The 25,298-nt window shown below is 42.9% G+C and overlaps 1 protein-coding gene across 3 annotated transcripts in view; it reads right to left on the bottom strand.

Moving 5' to 3' along the window:
* ARSB (arylsulfatase B) overlaps positions 1-25,298 on the bottom strand; it is a 294,461-nt gene that overhangs the window by 24,237 nt on the left and 244,926 nt on the right. Inside the window, exon 8 of one of the 3 annotated variants that reach the window (XM_053295439.1) lies at positions 21,818-21,939. The exons of the other annotated variants lie outside the window; for them this stretch is intronic. Coding sequence (XP_053151414.1) covers positions 21,861-21,939 — 79 coding nt within the window. The 3' untranslated portion in view covers positions 21,818-21,860. Of the gene's footprint in view, positions 1-21,817; positions 21,940-25,298 lie in introns of those variants that run through there. 3 annotated transcript variants of the gene reach the window in all.

The following is a 25,298-nucleotide window of genomic DNA, read 5'->3' as shown; positions in this document are numbered from 1 at the left end:
CCAGAAACAAGGTAAATAAAGGATGTGAGGAATAATAATCAGAAATACAGGAGAAGGTACCCCGGCGTTGTGCTCAAAAGAGCACTAAGAGAAGAAGTACCAAAAAAACCAAAGTCAGAAACAAAATAAGAATATAAGAATTTACCTAATGACAGCAGTCGTTCAGAAAGGAAGCAAAATGAAGCATAGAACCCGTTAACAGGCCAATTTGTACATGAGGCTAAAGGGTACCTATCTATTATTTATTTAAAATATGTATATCCCACCCCTCCAGTAATAGTTACAATATAAAACTCAGACTAATAAAATCAACCAATGTAAACAAGTTAAAAATCCAAGCTAAAACCACAATCAGAATCAGCTTAAAATTTCAAAATAAATTCATTTAAAAAAACCCTAAAAATTAAGAATTATAAAAACTAAAGACTAAAGAACCTGTCAGATATAAGCAACAGGTGAAACATTTAAAAGCCTCTTTTAAAAGATGTGTTTTTAGTTGTTTTTTAAAAACACTGAGAGAGGGAGCATGTTGAACTTCTTCAGGGAGGGCGTCACTGTTCCCTCTAAGGCGTGCTCACGTGCATGCACTCTCAGGTTTTTGGATGTCCACTCAGTTCATTTTAGATCCCGCTCAGGTTGAATCAGGAAGGCCCTGCTCTGAATGCAGGCGCATGCGCACTGCCTTGATACTGCCACCCAGAACAAAACTGATTCTGCACAGAGGGACCACTGGAGGGCGTTCCAAAGCAGAGGGGCCACAACTGAAAAGGCCATGCCTCTAGTCCTCGCCAACTGGATCTCTGTTAGTGGGAGAGTTTCAGGCAGGTGTCTTTCCCAGCCCTACACCTGGAAATACCAGAGATTGAACCTGGGATCCGGGCACCTTGACTCTAAACAGTTTTACCTGGGTATAAGATCTATTGCTTCAACAGATTTAGGATAAGTTGACTGACATGGAAAACATAAAATAGCAATACGATGTTGTTCAGGTAGAATTAATGAATTATCCTGGAGAAATAAAAAATGTAATTTCCATGATATCCAAGAGCCAAACCCACAGTCCCAGAACCAAGCCCAGAATAAGCAGCAATGACAGCATGTTTGTAATGAAAAACTGGTTATATATTTAAAAAGCAGTCTTTAAACTCAACTGGCCTGATTCATACACAATTAAAATAAACTTCAGTGAGCCGTGGGCTTGCATGATCTCCTCGCTCATGAATGAGAGGAAGAAGAAGCTCCCACATTCACTTTAGAACAAATCACAGTTCCTCGTTATGTATCGACTCAGGGAATTGTGGTTTCTTCTAACTATAGTTAAACTAGGATATAAAATCACAGATTGATCTTGGTTTGTTTTAACTAACTATAGTCAGAGTAAGCCACAACAAGCCTCCCTAAGGTAACAAGGAACTTGTTGAAGGCTTAAATCTCCTCTTCTCATGCACAAGGGAGAAAAGAGGATGTCTGTGCAAGCCTGCAGCTCACCAGGTCTTGTTCTCATAGCACGGAACCAAGATTTAGTGTTGTGTCTGAACCCAGCCAATATATTTGATGCTGAATTATGTGTCCAGCCAAGTGCCCTATCCACACGTTACATTAAACACACATACGATCTGTGCATAGTGTACGCCTGTATAGAGGCGCTCTAACTACCGGACCTTGGGGCCCTGGTCTGTGGCCTCCAAATGGCCGGGGGGGGGGGCCTCCTGCAACCACCCTGTGCCACCGAACCTCCGTGTGTGTGTGTTTTAATTTCAGCTGCTGCACAGCCGAGGGGTGGCTTGCCGGTGGGTGAGCTGAGCAGTCCTTCCCCCCCACCCCACACCAGCAGCAGCGCAACGCTGGGCCTGTCTGTTCAGCCCAGCATCATTTGCTAATTGTGAGGCACGCCTGCACAGCTGAGAGAGATCATTGCAAGCCCATGATGTCACGGGCTTGCAACGATCTTTCTCAACTGCGCAGGCGCACCTAACAGTTAGCAAGAGGCGCTGGGCTGAACAGATAGGCCCAGCATTGCTCGGGCCGCCACCGGGGGGGGGGGGAGAGATGGACTGCTTGGCTCACTCCCCAGCAGCCACCTCTCAGCTACACGGCGGCTGAAATTAAAAAACAGAGGTTCAGCACAGCAGGAGGCCCCCCAAAGTAGGTTTTGAGGAGCCTTGCAGTGGGGGTGGTCCAGGCACCAGAATTATCTAGGTGTGCCCCTGCGCCTGTACATTCACACATTGTGTTCAACACACGTACAGTAGTGTATTTCTTATCAGTATACAGCTTTTGGGGGGCCTGCATCCAGGTTCACTTTAAAAATGAATGCACGTACAGTCATTCACACAAAGATATGTACATGTTTACACGCACCCTTACACATGTATGAGGTAATGTCTGTACAGGGATATAGATGCATTAATTTTTAAGAGATAAGTGTAGGCTTTGCTTTAAGACATTTGTATGACATTTTCTTTTTATACCACACTACTTTTAAAGAGAGATGCTTACCATTCTTGAAATGGTTAAAAATCCAAAAAATCTAATTTCATTCACCCAACCCACACATGCCTTCCTGTTTAGAAACACGTAGGTGATTCTTCCTGTCTTTTCCGCAAGTAGCCCATTCTCATCTGTACTCTGAGGATTGGGGCGCACATAAGCCAGGAAAAGGTCAAGCACTAAATCAGATTTATAGATATTATATTGCCCTTAACTCAAGCATTAATAACTCAGTGGAAGAACCAAAGTCTTTTGTAAGACGCACAAGGTCTGGAAAGAATTAGTTAAAAAAGCTCTACATTGCTTGTTTCTCTCTATAGACTTAAGTCATAGTTACCTTAATAATGCAAGAAGACTAGATGTTGTGTGTGTATTATTCCCTATCGTAATTTTAAAAATTCACCATGAACTCATTTCATGTTATAAATGGTTTTGCTCTGAAATGTATAATTTATTTTACAGATGTTTATGTTTTACTTTAGAGGGGGGAAACCCACACAGTTTTATTGCACACCAACTTTAAATGGCATACAATGCTGCTACATATGCATTTAATTTAATCCTTCCAGAACAAAGCCCACTTTCACATACAAGACCCACATGGAAGCAAGTTCCACTGTGATGCTTTTAAGCAATTCCACATACTGTCTAATAGATGACATGATGGAATCAAATGGGGGGGGGCTTTATTATTTCACAGCGGAGAACAAGTGGTCTAAGCTGTGTTTGATCCCTGAATATTAAGTTTTTAAATAATTCAAATTAGATTCTTCAGAATTTACTTCACAGTAAGGTAGCTGGTGCCCAGTTTATAGAATTTCTAGTTGGTTCTAATTTTCTAGTAGCCACCTAATGGTGCAGCAGGGAAATGATTTGACTAGCAAGCCAGAGGTTGCCAGTTCGAATTCCCGCTAGTATGTTTCCCAGACTATGGGAAACACCTATATTGGGCAGCAGCGATATAGGAAGATGCTGAAAAGCATCATCTCATACTGTGCGGGAGATGGCAATGGTAAACTCCTCCTGTATTCTACCAAAGACAACCACAGGGCTCTGTGGTCACCAGGAGTCAACACGACTCGATGACACACTTTACCTTTACCGTCTAATTTTCTATCTCAAACGGCTTCATTTCCCCTAAAACCTGCAGTGCATTTTGTTGACCAAAAGCCCAACTACTGACTGCCTAGCAAGAGATCCACAAAGTTCATGTAGCAATTTGGTGGGCCAGCAGCAATGCTCCTGAACTGCTGCTCCAAGAGCCTAATCTTCCCTATTCATTATGAAATGGTGCATGCAGGGAGAAAAGAGACAAAAAGGTTGGCTGACAAGAGCTTCTTAGCACTACCCAAGCACTGCTCTCCCACTTTTTGTTTAAAGTTTACAAAACGTATTCCACACATTGCTCCATATTGGGCTGCGTTTCCATTATCATTCCATAATCCCTTTTCATATGGCAAGAGTGAACATGGATGGGACATGTCAACTGGGAGCTATCATTGATCCAAATACGACGAGTATTTATATACCGCTTTTCAACCAAAGTTCCCAAAGCGGTTTACATACAGAAATGAATTAATTAATTAAATGGCTGCCTTTCCCCAAAGGGCTCACGGTCTAAAAAAGAAACATAAGAAAGCCAACAACAGCCACGGGAGGGATGCTGTGCTGGGTTTGGATAGGGTGGCTGGATAACCCCCCAGAAGCACAGGTTTCTCTCCCCCCCCCCGCCCCGGTAATGCATACACACCTGCACAAGTACAACCTCAAATCCTGTTTTATTTATTTATTTGATGGATTTTTATACCTCCCTAAACCAAAGTCTCTAGGCGGTTCACAATAATAAAACAATACAAATAAATTAAACATTAAAATCAATTAAAATTTTAAAGCTTTAAAAGCTGCCTAAAAACAGAACAATTTACAATATTTAAAATTACAAAAGCTAAAAAATGGTTTTTCTTCTCTGTCCCTTCTCCGCAGCATCAGGAATAACTTCTCCACTGCTGGACTCCTTGTGTTTAATTAGAAGTGTTTAATTAGAAGCGAGTCCCATTTAGTGCAATGGGACTTACTCCTTGGAAAGCAGGGTAGATTGCAGGCTTCCCCATGGGTTCAATAGCTTCCAGAGGACTAGCTGTGTTAGCCTACTGAAGCAAAACAATAGTCTTGTATAACCTCAAGGACTAACAATTTTATTTCAGCATAAGCTTTTGTGGGAAACGGTTTACTTCATCAGATGTATGAAGTGTCATCCTTAGCTGACAGGTACACACACGGCAGCTTCACACAATCGAGCGACAGTGAGTATTTATTATTAAAAATATTTATACCCTGCCCCTTCAGTGCACTACTGCTTGGGGCAGCTTACAACACTGTTATGCAGGAGGGAACCAGAGGTTTCCAGGAAGCATGTCATTCAAACCCATCGACACACCTGGGAGTTATTCTATTCGCACATGGCTTCATGCTTCGGGGTAAAGCTTGAGCGAAGCCACTTCAAACTACACCCGCGGCATTGAGGGAAGCAGCCCCGCCCCTCTGCTCTCAGATTTTGTTTTGAAACAAGTTCGCATGGCATGCTCCGTGTTTTCCTTCTAGCCAATGGGGGGAGGACAAAGAGAGAGCTTCCTAAAGAGAGATATCTGAATTTCTAAAGAGAACATCCCTCTTATCATGCTAAGGATTCTACATCAGTGCCTCTCCCTATTTGCTCCAGCGTTTTCAGAAAAGGTAGCTTAAAACCAGCATTTTAAAAATCTGGAAATATGTTGAGATAAACTAGAATTCGCACCACAAAGCCCAATTTGTATGTGGATTGGGTCCAAGTATCTTGAAGGGCCTTTGGGGGTAAGTTTGGCTGGTGTGTGGATGCACACACTCTCCTCTGAAGTAGGTTCAGGGTAGAAGCCCTGTGTGTAAAGCCTCCTGGTTAGTGAGTTTTACCTGAGCTTCTACTGAGAATCTTTCCACGCAACTTCAAATCTAGATACTTACTGGGGCTATTCTCACGATCAGCAAAAATCGGGCTAGGAGAGCCTAGCCCAATTTTTGCTGATCGTGTAAACCTTGGAGGCCGTGAGACCCGGATTGTGAGACCCAGCTCACTTTCTACTTACTGTCACCCGATCGTGTCACAACAGAAGTAACAGTAGATAACGCGGTATTCTTAGCCGGGGTGTAGCTATAATGGAGCAGATGCGTTCAAATAACCTGTGGCCCCCAGATCCACCCCTCCTTATTCTATTCATTGTCTCCCTCACTCAGAGGCGCTGCCAGGAGAGGGGTGAACATGGCCCCCTCCCCCCTCGCTACACCCCTGTTCCTAGCTACACTCCTTAATTAAACTACTGAGATAGGAATGTTTGTTTCTTATTAAAGCCTCAGTGGGTAGACCCAGAACTGTGAACAATGAGACTTAATGGCTATGGAATGTGAGAAGTTGAATGGGTAACTATATTTATATGGGGCTAAATGCATGAGATATCAAGAGTCTTTGAGATAACCTCAGTCTTTGTTCAAAACAAACAGAAACAAACCACCTGATGCAATCTAGTTCAGCAGTTTATCTCTGGAGTCTTCCTCTGAAATTCATTTGTGGTGACTTTCAGGTCAGCAGCGGGGAGTTTTGGGAGACTGAAATGCTCTCCCGTTGGTTTCTGAATACTGTAATTTGTAATGTCAGATTTGTGTCTAATTATTCTTTTGCATAGAAACTGATCTGTTTGTCCTATGAAGATAGCAGAAAGATATTGATGACATATGACATTGGAGGGTGAGCAAGTGAAGGAATTGCTGATAGTATAGCTGATGATATTAGGTCCTGTGATAATGTTGCTCATTGCCAGGATGGGTGGTAGGATGACGTTCTGTCACTTTCCTTATGCATGCCTTATGCAAAGGCTAGGACCATCCATCCACCAAGCCAAGTCCACTTTTTGATAGATTTTTGTGGCACTGAAAAACTCACTGGATTTGCCAGTCTGTGTAGACAGTACTGAGCTAGATAGACCATTGGTCTGACTCAGTATATGGCAGCTTCCTATGTTCCGAGTTCCTATGTTCCTAGTTGCACTTTGGTGTTCATAGAGTGAACCTATTGTGTTGACTGGTCCATGCTTAGGTTGATGGTAGGGCAGAAGTTGTTGAAGTCATTGTGGAATGTCTCAAGGGCCTCCTGTCCATGGGTCTACCTGATGAAGATGCAATCAGTGTATCTCAGGAAAGGCCTTTGGGGAGAGATGCCAAGAAAAAAATGTTCTAAATCAGCCATGACGATTTTGACATACTGGTAGTGCCATTGGCTGACATGCTGCGCAATGTTACGTCAGCCAAGTAACATTGTGGGTTTGTAATAGGAATTGCAAAAGAGTAGTGCCTTTGGAAGTAATGTGCTTACTACTGCACAGCTCCTGTTATACCATTTTTGCAAATAGCAAACAGGCAACTGCAAACACACAGTGTCATTAACGTTGCACATTATGTCAGCCATTGACTTGAAGATATACACAAGTTTTCCCTAAATCTGAAATAATTGTGACTGAGGACAACATGGCGAAGCAGATGTGATAATTGGGGTATGGTTTTGGTGTGTATGTTTTTCATGCTTAATTATACACTTCTTTTTTGAAGAAGGCATTCTAAGCCGCCGCCCCCCCCTCCAATTTCTCTTTAAGATATCCCAAGAAGCATAGTTTGTTGTCTAGGAGAATATTCTTTGAGCACTTAGTCTCTGTCCTTTCCCATAATGGCATAATTGTATTCATCACATAGTCAGACAAAGGCAATGCCAGTACTCTGAGACAACCATAGAGAACTGAAATCCTAGGTAGTCTTTACAAAGTCAGGCACCCTGGTAGCTAAACAGAGTAGTGTCCCATGTGATCATAATGCAAATAATCATAATGCCACAACTTCATATCACCACCGCATTCATGATGTGGATACCTGAGGTAGAAAGCAAGAGACTCAACACGCCTCCTGCAGGTGGCATGGCTTATACACAAACACAAACATCATGTGAAAAGATCAGATACCCTGAGAATAATGCAATATCTTCATTAGATCTTAGTGAATAGCCATTACTGTATCTTGTGATAGTAATTTTCATAAGCTAATTAAAGTAGTTCACACATTCTATAAAAGTTGATACAATACTGTGGACGCTTCCCCTGCCTTAGGAAATTGGAAACTGTAATTCTGTCAGGGGCCTAGGAATTTCTAATTGATAGTTTTCAGCACTCTCATAAAACAACAGTTTTAAGCATTCTGTGGAAACAGTCGTGATGGAACACAGGGTTTCCCGATTAAAGCTCTGCTCTCATATAAGGTTCTAACCAATTAAAGCAGGGGATTGTATACTTTTCTACCAAATTTCCCAAGAATCTGCTGTAACCAATGGGTACCAACTTGAGTGCTTTAAAAAACACCAACACCTTGCATAAAGTCCTAAAACCTGCCCAATTTAGTCAGTTTACTAATATGTTGCAGAGGATAACACCTCTATAAAGTAAGCACAGTTGTAGGGTAAGAGTTTAACTTAGTTCTATAACTTGTGCATGTGGGTTTATCTAAAGCAGAAGGATAACAGGAAATATATTCCTTTAATGCTAGTACCAGTTGTGAAAAACATCCACACCGAAGGTTTGTCTTCATTCCCATAAGAGTATTCTCCCCGTTAAGTCTGAGTAATCATGTTTTCACATTACCAAGGGCCTCCTTTCTTGAGGATTAGTACGGAGATATAACTAATGTGTCTTGGAAACAAAACAAACCCACTCTGTTACTAAAGCATTTTCTCAGCTTGTCTGGTATTCAGGAAGTGAGACTCTGATTAGCAATCTTCTGAAAAAGTACTTAAGATGGCAAGCCCCGCCACCCCCAAAGACTGGAAAACAGCTTATCATGCTTAACCCCCCTCCCCCCGCCGCCACAGGAAACTAGTTAATTGAGAGACTCCACACAAAATAGCACCGAAACCATAGTATTTTCTAGGTATCCTACGTGATCCAAATTTCAGCATGAAACTTGCACGCCACATAATCCATATAGTATCCTATTCTATTATAAAGACAACAGAGTCTTTGTGGCATCTTAAAGACAAACAAATCTATTGTAGTATAAACTTTCATAGGCTAGAGTCTACTTCATCAGATACGTGAAGTGTAATCCTCAGTTAGCCAGCAGATATGTCTACATGGATACAGAGGAAAAACAGGGTAGTACATGGCAGGAAATGCAAGTGGCCTAATCTCAAAAGGTACACAAGAGAAGCATGGTTACAATTCACAATAACAGTAACTGGTGACAGCAATATCCTCTTAGCTTTCTCAACTCAGTAATGTAACAGAAATTATTGGTCCTTATTTCAGACCAGACAACAGAATCAAAGAAATATACATAAACCAGTTTAACCCAAGCAGAGCATCAGCGTGCTATTACTTTATTGCTCTCCTCACCCAGTCACAGCCCACCTCACCACAGAGATCTCTCCACCCTCACCTGAGCTGCACTCCTGCTCCTCCTCCTCCATTGCATTGCTTCCACTCCCCTCACCCCTCTTGGTCATTCCTCCATCCTTTTACTCCACCCCCCTCACTCCTCCTGGTCGCAGCTGCAGCGTTGCTGGTGCCTATTGGCCAAGATCCAGCCCCTATCCCAAGAGACCTCCGCACTTTCACCTGAGCCCCACTCCTTCTCCTCTCCACAGGAGCAGCAGCATCGTTGACTGGGCTCTTCCTTGCTGCAGCCACCGTCATGACCACTCGTTCCCCTCTGGCCACTGACAGGCTAGGGCCTGTCCCTCGCCCTTTCTCTCTTCTCCTCCCTTCTTTTTCTCTCTTTCTCTCTCCTCCACTCGCTCTTCCCCTGCCTTCCCCCCCACCTCCTTTCTTGAGTTAACAGATCTTGTTCATCTCGTTTCCTCATCTAATTCACACAATGGCAGCCTCCTTCTCCTGAAGGGGCTCATTCCTCCCTCACAACCCCTCTCTTCACAGACCCCTGCCCACTATCTATCGATAGATTCCTCTCCTCTATAATCAAGTACATCTTCTAACCAGCAACACTTGCATTCCAATTGACTAAATAAATAAATAAATAAATAAATAAACCTTCTCTTCCTCCAAGGAGCCCAGAGCGGTGTACTACATACTTATGTTCCTCCTCACAACAACCCTGTGAAGTAGGTTAGGCTATCTTAACCATCACAGGCTCTTCCTCCCTATCTGCACATGGAATCCCCACTGCCCAATCACCACAGTGCTTCTGCTCACAAACTCTCGCAAGAATTGCCATGCATGGGATTAGCTACGGGTACGCTTTAGAGAATTATATACAGACAGATAGAATAGATAGATGCTTAACATATATGCTTACTACCTACATATATAAGCCATCTAATGGCACAGCGGGAAATGACTTGCCTCACAAGCATGAGGTTGCCAGTCTGAATCCCCGCTGGTATGTTTCACAGACTATTGTGATATAGGAAGATGCTGAAACGCATTATCTCACACTGCACAGGAGATGGCAATGGTAAACCCCTCCTGTATTCTACCAAAGAAAAACCACAGGGCTCTGGGTCACCAGGAGTCGACACCAACTCGATGGCACACTTTACCTTTACCTACATATATACCTCCTGGAGAGGGCTCATCTTTTTTGAAGCTGAGAAGAGCCCTCGCTCAGGATCCAAAAGTGTGCCTGCCGGTGAGTCGAGGATATAGGAGGGCAAGAGTGAAGAGCAAGCTATCATGTAATCAGTGGACCCTCTTCCCTCAGGGGCCCAGGAACATTTGTCCCCCCTTGTTCAATTATAGCTACTCCTGAGTGCCTAGAGATGAACGGCAACCTTCTAGTCAATCAGCTTGCCAAAGAACAGGATATTTACAACTGGCTGATATTCGTTGCAGTCCTTGGATTCTAAGAGGGATATTTTCACAGCCACCTCTTATCAGTTTTTGGACCAGACATTCAGTGCCCTTTTGTCAGATATGACAAGCAAGAAGGGCAAGGTCAGAGCAGACACGTGGTAAACCACACTCCTCCAAGCACTCTGTCCACCTCCCCACTTGCAATAACTGAAACACATGGTCACAAAGGCTATCAAGTCCTGAGTCATGGGTGTCCACAGGCATTTTTCCAGGAGGAAGAAAGTATGTACAAATAAATATATACATAAAATATTTAAATAGACATTTGATCTGGCCTCATTCATCAAGTGCTATTAATAATCTTTATGATATTTTATTATTTAAAGAAATTTATTTAAGGCATACAGTGGTCCCTCGACTTACGTAGTTAATCCGTTCCGAACGGACGTTCGTAAGTCGAAATTTTCGTAGGTCGAAAAGCGCACCCACGGAGGTCTGGAAACACTCGTAAGTCGAGGAAACCGCATCTAAAAATTCGTAAGTCGAGGAAGCCAAATCTAAACCGCCAACTACTTCCGGTCTTTTTTGGCGTTCGTAAGTCGAAAACGTTGGTTGTCGAGTAGTTCGTAGGTCGAGGGACTACTGTACTGTATATATTTTCTGACCATATATGGTTTGTGTGTGATTTTTTAAGTATTATAATGGGTACATCTTATATACATATCTATTTGTAAAAAAGAGTGGGTATTTGAAAAAAATAAAATATTAATTTAAAAAATCTAATCTGCCCACAAATCTGGGAAGAACAACTGTCGCCGCCTCTGCAGATGGCCTGAGCTATCCCTAGACAACAGTATGGAATGAACGCGGAAGTCCCCTAGAGAACAACAGGCCTGAGGGTCTTCAATACCAAGTCTAAGATCACTTGTGTCAGCTCAGGCAGGGATATGGGGAGGGAGCAGGATGGCAGATTCACTAGTAGGACCCCAATCTGTCCCTAGTGCCTAACTTGAAAATAGAGAGGTTGGGGGGGGGGGGGAATTAGTCTTCAGTATGCTACTATATTAGAAACTTATTTTAAAGTACTGTATGTTAAACTATTGCCTTGAGCAATTAGCACAGGGGTAGGCAACCTTTGCTCTCCAGCTGTTGCTGAACTACAACTCCCATCACCCCCAGCTGGTTGGGTATGATGGGAGTTGTAGTTCAAATGCAGCTGGAAAGCAAAGGTTGCCTACCTCTGAGTTAGCATGTCTGCTGACAAAAGCAGTTGACAAATTAGAGGCAAGTTGCTTCTAGTCATGCTACTAAGGATGCATCTATACTAAATTTAAATCAACTTAACTGTTAGGGATTCCCTCAAAGAATCTTGCTTATTGTAGTTTTGTGAGGTTACTGATAAGAACGTATTAATTCCCATTCATTCCCAAGTTAATTCAAAGATCTGTCTTGGTTGAAAGTTGTGACAGCAAATTTGAAATTAGCTTAATAATCTTAAGGGCAGAACTTGAGGGTCTGAGAGATATAAGGCTCCAGCCTACCACAGCAACCCTACATTGCTTCTTCCTCTCTCCCCTCATACTGTTCAGTGTTACAAAATATGTGTACAAAGCACATCATCACAGTCTAAGTCAGGAACAGGCATTAGGTACACTTTGGGAGCTCCTGATAGCTCTCAGGCTATTATCTGAAGTAGCTCTCCAGGGCGTTTTCCAGATTACACGCTGACACAGATTTGCAACGTGTCCCATAAGTGCCCCTCTGTATTGCCAGTGTTTTGACATTGCACTCACTGCACTGTCAAGAAGGGTGCCATTCATATTTCTCATGCCCTCTTTCAGATTTTATTGCTGCATCGCACCCCTACAACATTGTATGCGTTGCAGGAAAGTAGCTGTATTTTTCCGTTTTTATTTATTTATTTTTATTATGCTTAATTTTGTATACTGCCTTTCATTAAAACCATCCCAAGGCGGTTCACACAAAAATTAAAACAAGACTATAAAAATTACACCATTAAAATATTAAGCCAAAATATAAAAACACAGATGTGACTAAAAGGATATAAAATACAAGCATAAGATAACCACACAAAACACAAAGAAGCAGCAGTAGAGACAATCATATAAAAGCCTGGGTAAAAGCCAAGATTTCACAAGCTTTCTAAAAACTGTGATGGAGACCGAGGAGCGAACAGCCACCGGGAGAACATTCCAGAGTCTGGTGGCAGCAACAGAGAACGCCTGTCCCACGTGCACGACAACCAAGCCTCCCTCACTGTCAGTCAGTACCCAGAGCAGAGCCCCCTCAGATGACCTCGTCAAGCGGGCAGCAACCCTTAGGAGCAGGCGGTCCCTCAGGTATCCCAGGCCCAAACCATTAAGGGCTTTAAAGGTCAAAACTGGCACCTTGAATTGGACCCAGAAACAAACTGGTAGCCAGTGCAGCTCTTTCAAAATAGGTGTGATGTGATTCCAGCTCCAGTTTGCACTAGCTGCAGTTTCCAAATATCCTTCAAGGGCAGCCCCATGTAGAGCACGTTACAGTAATCCAGCCGTAATGCGACTAAGGCATGGGTAACTATGGCCAGATCTTCCTCCTTGAGAAAGGGACGCAGCTGGCACACTAGCTGAAGCCGTGCAAAGGCACCCCTGGCTACCACCTTCATCTGAGCTTCCAAAAGCAGAGCCGGGTCCAGCAATACACCCAAGCTGTGTACTTGCTCCTTTGTTTTTAGGAGGCTTGCCCAGTTGTTTACATGTCGCAATGCTTTGTGATGTGGACGGTTCAAATCAGTATGTGACGATTTTTATAGCCCCATTCCGCCCATTCTTGAAATATTCATTCATTCATTCATTCATTCGATTTCATTCCCTTCCAAAAATGGCTCAGGGCAGTTTACACAGAGAAATAACAAATAATAATAATGTTGCCATTTATGTAAAATGATTTTTTTTAAAAAATGTCTCTTCTTGCACTTGGGGGCAGGCAGAGGCTGAAAGAGCTAGTGGCGTGCTGGGCTAGGCAGGACAGCGGACCCCCTCCCTCTTAGCTGACCCTAAGTGAGGTCGTGGCAGAGAAAGTGCTCCATTCCCAGCTGGGGATTGGGACACTCTGAGTGGCAGGAAGCTCCTCCCCAGATGAGTTGCTGAGCCAGTCCCACGTCCACCCGGCAGCAAGTGGGGAAAGGGGCAGAGGATGGCTGAGTGCAGCCCTCTGTCCCTCCTGCTCCCCGTCACTTGCTGCTTGGATGCCCCCGTATGGAGATGGAGCACCACCCAGCCCAACCAGTGGGAGTAAGATGGGACATCTAGAGCCTAGAAAGCAGGTAGTGGGGAGCCAAGCCCCCTATCTGCGTCTTCAGATTGCTCGCTCTCACTGGTCGCCTCCCCTCCACCTCCTGCCTCTATTATTATGGCATCTTCCATTGAATTTTTTTTTTTTAATTGCCAGAATCGCTTGTGCAAGGCTGCAATGATGAAATACATTGTTTTGGAACGGGGCTTCCCCCTTCTGGCGGATTAGCGCAAGGCAGCTGAGAATTTTTTTTAAAAAGGTCGACATGTCCCCACCCCCACCCGCGACTGCAATGGCTCAAATGCAGCAGGAGGAGGGGCACATAAATGTGTTTCAAGGAGAATATGGACACTTCCTGCATGTAAAACACGTTGTAGTGGACGGAAAATATGAATGGCCACCAGCCTACAATGAAGCATTAAACAACCCTTTACTCTCAGTTTTAAACCGTTGCACTATTCTGTCACTGTAGTGACCAGTCTCCCCTCCCTCTAAAGAGTTAACAGGAAGTGAACCCTTGTTTTGCCTGACAGGCTGGTGAACTCCATGGTTCACCCAATCAGTCCAACAGGTGGGTGGGTCATGAGAGCTGCAGGGGGGGAATTCTGGGAACAAGAAAGAAGTCTTGGCAGAAAGTGCAGACTAGCAGGAAGTTGGCTGCCTCATGGCAGAGGCTGCAGGATAATCTCTCAGGTTGAAAGATCAGCAGGAGGCTTGATTCTCATCAGGAGTTTGGTGAGTTCAAGGACAAGAAGCCAGGATTGTGGCTTCGGGAATTTAAACTAGGTAACAGTTTGTTTAGTCAGACTGTGCATGAGGAATGTATTTTTCTTTTGTTTGTGTGCTTTGCATTCTCCTAAATATCTGTTCTTTGAGACTAAGTAACTAAGATTTTACTGTATGCCACCCCAGCATCATTTGGGGTGCTTTCGAAGTATTCTTGTGACCAACTAAGTATTTTTAAGTGTATTGAAAAAGCTAAAAGCCTCAGATAAAACCAGTCTGTAGCAACTGAATAAAAGTTTTTCCCCTCTGTTCTTTTTACAAGCTTCAGAGGGTTGATAATTAACTGAGAAGGAGAAGCGGGGCAGGGGGGGTTTCTCTGGTGCAGAACACATATCAAAGACATCTTGGCCAAATTAACAATTAACTCCATGTGCAGGCAAACGCCTGGGAGAAAAATTGGTTTTTATTCTTGCCAAGGGGAAGATCCTTGGCAAGGGGAAGCAAAGTAAAATGGGGGTTGTTAGTCACCCCAAACAATATTGGGAAATACTGTTTATAGAGGTGGCTTAGTGGCAGCAATATTTATCTAGTACCAACATCTTTTTCTTAGCTTTTCTGGGTTTGGAAAGCTAAAGACTTTTAAACCAGCCAGACTGCTTCTCAAGCAGAGAGAAGGGATGACTCAGTGCTAGAGCCTTCCCTCGTGCAGCAGAGTTGACTGAGACTGGTCAGTGAGTTAAGCATTAACTGGCTGAATCAGAAGGAAAGGAAAATTCCTTCAAGCCTTATGACAAGAAAGTATTACAATCACACTTTGCAACGCTTTAACTGTTGCAAATCCCGTAGTCTGGAAAATACCTAGGAGCATTTCCAAATGGACCTTTTAGCTCGCCTCTCCTCTGGAATGGACAGTGTGCACTCACATATTGGCCAGATTTACCCTAAAGTCCCTGTGAGCTATCAGGGAGCACTTCACACACCATTTGGGTTTTTCATTGCACATTAGAGCGTAGCCCGATTTATGTTGGGGGTAAAATCTACTTTTTGTTTTGGTTTTTTGGGGAAAATTTGAACTCGCAGTAAATCCTTGCACTAAACTCACAGTAAAGCTTGCTGTCTGGAAATGCTCCAGGCATTCCGGCTTGCTTCTTCCTCCCACCCAGCCAATCTGAGTGGCTGCCTAAATGGGGGCATGGTCACACTATTTTCCATTTCTTTCTCTTCCGGTGCTTTCGCTTTCACTTTCCCTCCCATTAATTTCTCTCCACTTTCTTCCCCAGCAAAGCAGCCACTCTTGCTCCCCTCCTGTCCTGCAGCAAAATTCTCCTGGAATTCAGTAGTTTTGATGTTAAAATCTGCTACTCCATTGATATATATATTTTTATAGAAGCAGCCATTATGCGATGGGCTCCACTGCCCCAAGTCCCCATTTCTTGCATGCAGCTCCCAAGGTTTTGGAAAGGGCATCTTTGGAAGTCTTAAGTCTTTCCACCCCTGCTCTAAGTTTCCTCATACTCAAAAGCAACAGCCAAAGAAGTAGAGCAGGGACACTGGAACATGGTGGCATCACATCATGTATTTTGTTTCTCTACATATTACAGGAGGAAAGAGGAGATACAAGGTTGATGCTTTCAGCAGTAGCCACACATCCCTTGTAGCATCCATTCCAGTGAAAAGCCAAATTACACATTACATGAAGCCTATCATTAAATGATGGGTTTAACACCAAAAAGGAAACCAGAAGTGCTGCTTTAATATATATATATATATATATATATATATATATATATATATATATATATATATAAAAAAGCAGTCACTGCTGGTCCCAATTTAGGCCAGGACTTCAGGACATTAGTAGGAGATTTAACACTTTGCCCTGTGCAAAATCACACCCCAGCCACCACCACCCACCCCCAGCCAGCGCTTCAAACAGGAACTTCAAGAGGAGGAAATTTCGGGGTGGGGGGAGAGGACAAGGGTGAAAAGTTAACTCCACCTCTATGTGCCACTGTCCCAAACTGAACCACCTGACCCCACAATTGCTTTTTTATGTCAAAGAGGCACTCCGTCTCCAGGTGCTAAGCTTCTCAGTTAATGACAGGCTTAGCATAATGTGCAGTTTGGCCCTAAGTCTATAGAAGTTCTCTCTAGAATCCATTAAAGCCAATGGAAAAAGATCTAATTGCATGACTTGAGCAAAGCAATCACACTGTAAAAATAAGTAACATACATTCACACTCAGATTTAAAAACTGAAAAGAAACATGTTCAAAGCAAGTAGTACACAGTCTATTTTATGTATGCTCTGAAATGTTGAAGGAAATGTATTACGTAAATGCAACCATCTGAAAAGCATCAACCATCTTGAAAAGCCAGAGCACAGAATAAGTGTTCATTCACATTGATGTCTTCCTGTTTGAAGCTCACATCTTAACCATGATTTCGCCATTGGTTCCTTTTGAGATCTTCTCTTGCCATACACTATTTCAAAAGGCTATATATATAATTCTCTAAGGTGTACCTATGGCTAATTCCATGTGTGGCAGCTCTCGCAAGAGTACGCGAGCAGAAGCACTTGATTGGGCAGTGGGGATTCCATAGGCAGATAGTGAGGAGGAGCCTGTGAGAGCAGAAGTAGAGCAAATTCCATATGCAGATAGGGAGGAGAAGCCTGTGAGAGCAGAGCAGAAGATTGAGCAGTGGGGATTCCATATGCAGATAGGGAGGAGGAGCCTGTGATGGTTAAGGTCAGTTGGAATGAAACTGTTACTGGTCTGAAGATGTTCTTGATTATAGAGAAGAGGAATATATATATATATATATATATATATATATATATATATATATATATATAGGATAGTAGGCAGGGGTCTGCAAAAAGAGGAGTCATGAGGGAGAAAAGAGTCCCTTCAGGAGAAGGAGGCTGCCATTGTGTAAATAAGATGAGGAAACAAAATGAACAACATCTGTTAGGGAAGGGGGAGAGGGAGATAAAGAGAGAGAGAAGGGAGGAGAAGAAAGACAGAGGGGAAGAGCAAGTGGAGGAGAGAAAAAGAAGGGAGGGGAAGAGAGAAAGAAGGAAGGGCAAGGCAGGGGCCCAAGCCTGAAGGGAATGGGTGGCCATGGTGGCGGCAGCAGCAAGGAAGGGCCCAGTCAACCACTGCTGCTGTTTGGGGCTACTGAGGCCATTGGCGGAGGGAGGAAGGCAGGCAAGGGACAGGCCCGGGCCTGTAAGTGGCCTGAGGAGAATGAGTGGCCATGACAGTGGCGGCAGCAAGGAAGGGCCCGGTCAACCACTGCTGCTGCTGCTCCTGTGGGGAAGAGCAGGAGTGGAGTTAGGGTGAGGGTGGGGAGGTCTCTGGGGATAGGAGGCTGCAGCTTGGCCAATAGGCACCAGCAATGCTGCAGCCGTGACCAAGAGGGGTGAGGGGGATGGAATAAAGGGATTGAGGAGTGAACAAGAGGGATGGGGGGATGGAAGCAATGGGATGGAGGAGGAGCAGGAGTGTGGCTCAGGTGAGGGTGGAGAGATCTCTGAGGTGAGGGTGTGTGTAGCAGGGGGTGAGGGGAGTAATCAAGTACTAGCATGCAGATGCTCTGTGCGGGTTAAGCTAGTAAGGAATTATTGCTACTCATTCAAAAAAGGAAAAAGTATAACTTTAAAAATACGTTAATAAGTTCCTGAAAAGGGCACCCATGCACAAAGTATGGCCCATCTTTCTTTGTTCCTTCATTTACAATGTCATCTTGCCTACACAAAGAGGCCCTGTATCTGTGATTGTAGCTGAAGATGTGGAAAACTAATGCAGAAGTATTGAGATAGCCTTTGCTGATATAAATGGCTGCTAGGAGCTTGGGAAGGGACTACAATAGCACAGAGTTAGGCATACAAACACCACACAAAATGTTTTCATCCTGTGTTAACTTGTGCAACTGTGAAGTCCATCAAATGGCCAAGGATGCTTTTATTAGCCACTCCACTTCATGCCATGTTTCTAGAGTCATCTTGCAAGAGCAGGAGAAAACCTGCCATACAATGCTTGAACTGACTAGGTTAACAGCATGCAATCCTACTGCAGGGATGCCGGCCATGCAGTTAATGAGCAGACTGCTAATAATTCAGAACACAGCAATAAAACACATGTGCTTGAAGCTTCCTCATCTTGCAACATTTAGGGCATTTACCAACAATCTGGAAAAGGGTTGTTTCCCTTCAGTAAAAAATCCATATATGTAAGGGAAGAGATGTCATCATGTTCTGGTTTCTATTATGCAGGTTTTTAAAAATGTATATAGAATGACTTCAGTAACGCCACGTCTCCACTTAACATCTAGCAAAGAAAAACAGCAGAAAATTGAAATATGTTGGATGTGAAACATGATGAGGCTGAGTAAATACAATGGGTTTCAGAAAGGAACAATGAAATGCATCTTTTCCCCAAATGGATGAAAAGCTCCAGGTAACTACTATTCACTATGATCAGCAACCCAGTTAAGATAAGATACGTGGATGGAAATGGATTTGCTTCCTGATCCTAAAACTTGTAGAGCCAGCAAATAAGTGCTTACAGCTGGTTGCACACCAATTCCTGTGCCAGGACAAAGTCACAAAATATGTCATGTTGGCACTGCAAGGACCTTACACAAGCATTGCAGGCAGATACATCAACCAAGATAATTTAGGAGTTGTGTGCCAATCCTGCTGAAGTATTCCAGTTTAACAGGGTTGTGGACTGCAGCCAAAACAGCTCAAATTCTCCAATGCATTCAACACTTGCAGGTCCCAGAATAAGCTTAAGCCATTTAAGCTGAGTGAATCGGACTGAATCCCTCAACAGTTATTTCTGTGTGCAAGTTATACAGCTTTAAAAAACATACAAATATTTATTATATCCAAAATATTTCCAATAATCTACAGGTACATATTTTTGAATGATACTTAACACTTATTGCAACAGCATATTTTTTTGAAAACATATATTAAATCTGAAAAAATAGCAGCAGAAGGCTAAAAGCTAGATGCCTTAAAATGTAATGCAGTGTACTAACTTTGATACACACACACACACCACTCAACATTGGGCCTTTCCATGCAACAATAAACAGTGTTAAAAGCTTCCACACAAGTTTCAAGCATGATCTGATTCCTCATGTACACACTGCAACAAGCTTCCACACTACATCCCAGCACAATCTTACCCTCTCCTCTGTACACACAGTGAGCAGGGATCTCACACAATTTTGGCAACACCACCTGCTGGCCATCTCTTGTATTTCAAGAACCACCCACCCTTTCCCCCAGACTCAAGAAGTACTGTAGTACCATATTTCCGTGCATAGTCCCTGCCCACGGAAGGAGCCCGCACCTACCTAGAGCCCGCAGTTCATTAGCTTCCTTGTTATAAGTCAATTAGAAAGCCCACACCCAGCTACTCCGCAGCACATTCCTTTGCTAGAGGTTGTAACTGGGACGTCAGCTGCTTCCTACAGTGGGGAGAGTGGCGAAGGGCAAGAGAGATTGTGATTGGGACAGCAGTGGCTGCTTCCTATGGGGTGGAAGGAAGAGCATTTCAGCTGCCTCCAGGAATCCACTAAAAATATACTCCCCATACTTACGGCTTTTGGAGAATAAGACTGGTGAGACAGTGGAAGTGAAAACAATGGAAATGAGACACTTCCCTTTTCCTACAGAGGGAAGAGGGATGAGAGAGCATTCCAACTACTTCCTCACACCTGTATGATCTAGGAATCCTCTAAAAATTCTCCAGGGCAGGGAAGCACATCGCAGGAAAAGAATGGGTAAACACAAATTGTACACTGCAGAATTTAAGTTCTCAGTTATAAAATGTGCTAAAGAAAAAGCAAACAGAGCCGCAGGTCATGAGTTTTCACTTGATGAGAAATCTGCCCATGAGTGGAAGAAAGAGGAGAAAAGCTCAGAAGCACACCCTCCAAGGAAAAGAGCTCACAGAGCAAGGGTTGGTAAACAGCCACTTCTGGAAGTGAATCTTAAAGGTTGGGTTCTTGCAAGCAAAAGGGCAGTTTTAGCCTTGTCTATCAAACAAAAGGCAAAAGCGTTGGTGCAGGAGATGAGAATACCAGATTTCAAAGGTGGTGTTAATTGGGTGCATAAGTTTATATGTCGTAATGCTTTGTCTGTTTGTGCAAAAACGACTCTTGGGCAAAAACTGCCAGAGGACTGGGAAGAGAAAGTCATGCGATTCAGCTAGATTGTTCAGAAACAGTGTGTGGAACACAGCTTAGTTCCTGAGGTCATCGTTAACATGAATGAAGTGCCCATGTCTTTTAATGTTCCTTCAACTCAAACAATAGATGAACTGGGGGACGAGGGGGAGTATTGGTATACAACAGCTCATGAACAGCTCTGCAAGTGGTTCTCAATTATAGGCACTTGTTATATTCAAGCGTGTAACAATGCCTCAAGAGAAACTGCAAAATGGGATAATTGTGATCTGTAACAAGAAAGGCTGGATGAATGAGGAAGTGATGAGAGAGTGGATTGAGCATTGCTTTCAGGCCCGCCACAATGAGTTGTTTATGCCGAAGTCTTTGCTTATTTTTGAAGCAATGGCGGCACACAAACAGCCATCGGTTCAAAAATTAATAAACAAAGCTGGGGCTAACAAGCAAGTTGCAGCCCTTTGATATATCTGTAAACCACTCTTTCAAGTCCCATATAGGAAAAGAGTGGGATAAGTGGATGACGGAGGGTTTGTTTGCACTCATTCACTCCCTCTGGACGCCAGCGTTGTGCCTCATATGCAGCAGTTTGTGACTGGGTAATAAGGGCTTGGGAGGCTGTGAAGATGAGCACAATTGTTAGTGGCTTTGTGAAGGCCGCATCCAATCATCTGATGCAGGCTCCCGTGATCCTTTTGCAGAAAATGATATGGATACTACCGTAATTGACTCAGACTTTGCAGGATTCTCTTCACATGAGGAAGATGAAGAGTGATCTGGTTATGTAAGGAGTGATCTGTAGATTTTTTTTTTGAGCACTTTGAGTTCTAATTCATGAATTTTAAACTTGCTTCTTGTTCAATAAATGCAGTATGCTTACAGAGAATCCGTGTCTGTGAATTTCTTGCTAGAAAGCCTGCACCTCTTTTAAGTCCCCACACCCCTTCCACCTGCACTTGGTAAGAAAATAAAGTAATGAATAAGCATGGGTTATTTTGGGAATGCAAGAGCTGGCCAGCAGGTGGCGCTGTAAAAATTACACATGGTTCCTGCTCAGCATATGTGCGGAGGGGAAGATTACACTGAGAAGTCACATGGACACTTGCTGCACTATGTGTATAGAGAGTGAGACTGTGCTTAGGACTTGCATGAAAGCTTTCAACATCCCACAGTTTATTGTCATTTGGAAAAGCATGTTCTTTCTCTCTTTAATGTTCTTCATTGTTGCACTCACATTAGGATGAAGAAATTGAAAGCAGGGAACTTGTTCTCAGGGAGGAATGTAGGGAGAGGCAATATGCCAGACAAACACTGCTGTGTCCATCTCCCCGCCAGTCTCCAGAAATTGGCTGAAAGAGGAAGAGAAGGAATAAAGGAAGGCAATGACAAGATAGGTAGGTAGGTAGGTAGGTAGATAGATAGGGTGCAAACAACAATAGCAATGGACAAAATTGTGAAGTTAGGAATCAACAGTAATATATTATTTCTAATATTATTTATTATTATTTATTATTTAATATTCTTAAGCACTGACAGTTGTCAAAGAAAATAATGAATTGAAAGCTGTCAGATGGAAAAATCTCCATCTTTGACCTATTTCAAAACTACAGATTTCAAAACTTGTTAACTATGTTGTTAACTTGTTAACTTGTTAACTGTTTCAAAACTTGTTAACTGTGTTAACAAATATGTGCATTTTTGTGGCACTGAGCATTTTCCCACTGTCTGGACATTCTTATGAAGCAATGACAAAAGAAACAAATCCTTTTCTGATGTGCCTTTTCTGAAGGAGTTAATCAATAGGTTCTTCAGATAACTTCACTGTAAGTTCTTCAGATCACTTCACATATTGCAGTGACAACCCAACAGAGTTAGGTGTCCCTAAATCAATTAAATCCCTGTTGATCTTGAGTTCATCTAATTTTGCATTGGACTGTAGCCTAGGTTTTTAATAGCTTCTTGTGAATCCACAAACATTGTAACATCTGAAACAGATGCTTCTAGCTCTTTTCCCTATCATAAGTACACTGCAAAAACACCTGCCTAGGAGTCAATCAATCAATCTTTATTTTGGTCATAGACCAGCATACAGCATTATTGTGATTACATAGTAAAAGTAAGAGTAGATAAAAAGTACACAGGGTGAGATTACATATGGTACTTTCAGTACTTAAGGTACATAATAATAGTAAAAGCATAACAAGGGATGGGGGGCATTGAAATGGATATAAAAATATTAAAAGACATAATACAAAAATACATAAAAGCCTAAATAATAAAACTGGATAACAGCCAGACTATAAAGCTATAGGGGGCAGTAAGAAAAGGGGAGGAGCCTAAGTCTCTCTCTTGAATCAGTATTGAGAGAGCAAGGGTAGAGCCCACCCTGAGTCACTGAGGGTCAGATAAAGGCTGATAGGACTCACTGCCTACCATCCGCCGCCAAATGCTGTTCACTGCTGCACAGAATCTGGCAATGCTATATGTGATGGCAGGCTTAAAGTCAGAAAGCAACAAGGAGCTGTAGAATTGACTCGAACGTCCCAGATACTTGCATAGCAATGGGAGGATGACTGAATACACTATACAGTGTAAGCAATTAGCTGACCAAAAAAAGTTCACATGTGAAAGAGAAGTGTTCAAGTAATCTCCCTATGTGTTCATGTTCCTATGTTGGTGAGAAGTCAAACATATGATCCCCATTTGCATTCCGATGTAGTATAGTCTTGGGAGTGATATATCACAGCTGTCTCTTGATATGTGTCAAGGAAGAAGGGGAGTATGCATGAGCTGTGCCTTCTACCATGTTCTTCCAGTTCCCCATGTCTATTCTCCTCAACCACTTCTTATGGGAACATTATTCTAAGTTTTGCCTCACAGCAAGCAAGGGAGGAGGATGCATGTACAAGGACGATATCTTGTATATGTGATATACTCCAGACCCCAGTACATACAGTATCATGTACCACTAAAGAAGAAACTTGCCTCCTTGTACTTCATGGGCTGCATCCAAGAGTTCCCTTCCTTCAGTGAACATAACAGCAACACTGCTGAATCAGGCCCAAGGCCCATCTAGTCCAGTATTCTGTTTCCTGCAGTGATCCCACCAGAAGCCTCTGGGGAAACCACAGGCAAGAGGTGAAGGCATGCCCTCTCTCCTGCTGTTGCTGCCCAAGAGAAAGGCCTCTGAATATCAGTTGCAGGGCAGCAACAGCAGGAGATAAGGTATGCCTTCACTCTTTCCTGTGGGCTGCAGAGAGGCATCTGGTGAGCTGGAGCTAGCCCTACAAGTCATCAAGACTAGTAGCCATTTATAGACCTGTCTTCTATGCATTTGTCTAAGCTCATTTTAAGGCCTTCCAATCTGGTGGCCATCACATCCTGTGGCACAGAATTCCATCAATTATGGTCTGTATGAAGAAGTACTTCCTTTTATAGGTCCTAAATTTCTTGGCAGTTTCATGGGATGATTCCTGGTTCTGGTGTTGTGGGAGAGGGAGAGAAATTTCTCTCTCTCCACACCATGTATAATTTTTATAGACCTCTATCATGTCCACCTCAGTCACCCTTTTTCTAAACTAAAAAGCTCCAGAAGTTGTAGGCTTGCCTCATAAGGAAGATACTCTAGGCCCCTGGTCATCTTGGTTGCTCTCTTCTGCACCTTTTCCAGTTCTATAATGTCCTTTTTGTGACACATTGACCAGAACTGTACACAGGACTCCAAATGTGGTTGTACCATAGATTTATATAAGGGCATTATAATATTAGCAGTTTTATTTTCAATTCCCTTCTTCATGATCCTGAGCATGGAATCTGCCTTTTCTGCAGCTGCCAAACACTGTCGATATTTCAACAAGCTGTCCACCACAACCACAAGATCCCTCTCCTTGTCACTAACAGCTCAGTCACTAACAGCTCAGTTTCCATCAGTATATAGACCTTCTTCCACAGGAAGGGAACCTTTGGCTAAAACCCCATCTGAATTAATTTTATGTAATAACTGACCCCTCCCCCTTTTAAGTCAAAAAATTACTTAAACCGTTTTTACTTTTGGCAAAGTTCAGAAAATTCTACAGTCGAAATATTAACTATGTATAGAGAGCATGCTTGACTCCTGACACTGTGATGTTTCAACACTATTAAACCAGTTTACTATGCTTCTGAGAAATTAGGCTTTTCATTTCTCACCAATACAGTGCAATGTGTTTTTATTCCAATAATCTAAAACAGACAATACACAGGCAGAATTTCAGACCCTCTGGGGAGTTTACAGCAGCCTTAAAAGTGAGGTTACCAACCAACTGCAGTGGGATAGGGAAACAGCAGCAAGAGTAATGTGTCTTGAGTGGAAACTACATCAAAGGCCGCAGAAACAGAACTGTGTGGGTTACATTCTCTTTAGCAAAAACTTTGGAATGTTGCAAAATCATTCCAAATTCTCTCAGACAGCCCATAACTGAATTTAAGAACATAGCTGGTAACTACATTTCTGTGTTTGGGCCTCAGAGAAGATGATTAAACACAAGAGTAAAGACTGGAGCATCAAAATGTTAATTAATATTTAAGCTAGTTAATCCTGTGCTGAATAAGCACTAATCCAAATAATTCAAGTTCACTGTTGCAGCACTTACCACTTACTAATGTTTTTGAATACAGGAAAATAATCATTACAATAAATTCCTCTTAGCTGAGCACAGTTTAACATTTG

The sequence above is a fragment of the Hemicordylus capensis genome, chromosome 2, assembly GCF_027244095.1.
Source record: "Hemicordylus capensis ecotype Gifberg chromosome 2, rHemCap1.1.pri, whole genome shotgun sequence".
Lineage (NCBI taxonomy): Eukaryota > Metazoa > Chordata > Lepidosauria > Squamata > Cordylidae > Hemicordylus > Hemicordylus capensis.
Note: the sequence above shows the minus strand (reverse complement) of the source record. Positions and strands in the feature narration are given on the sequence as shown.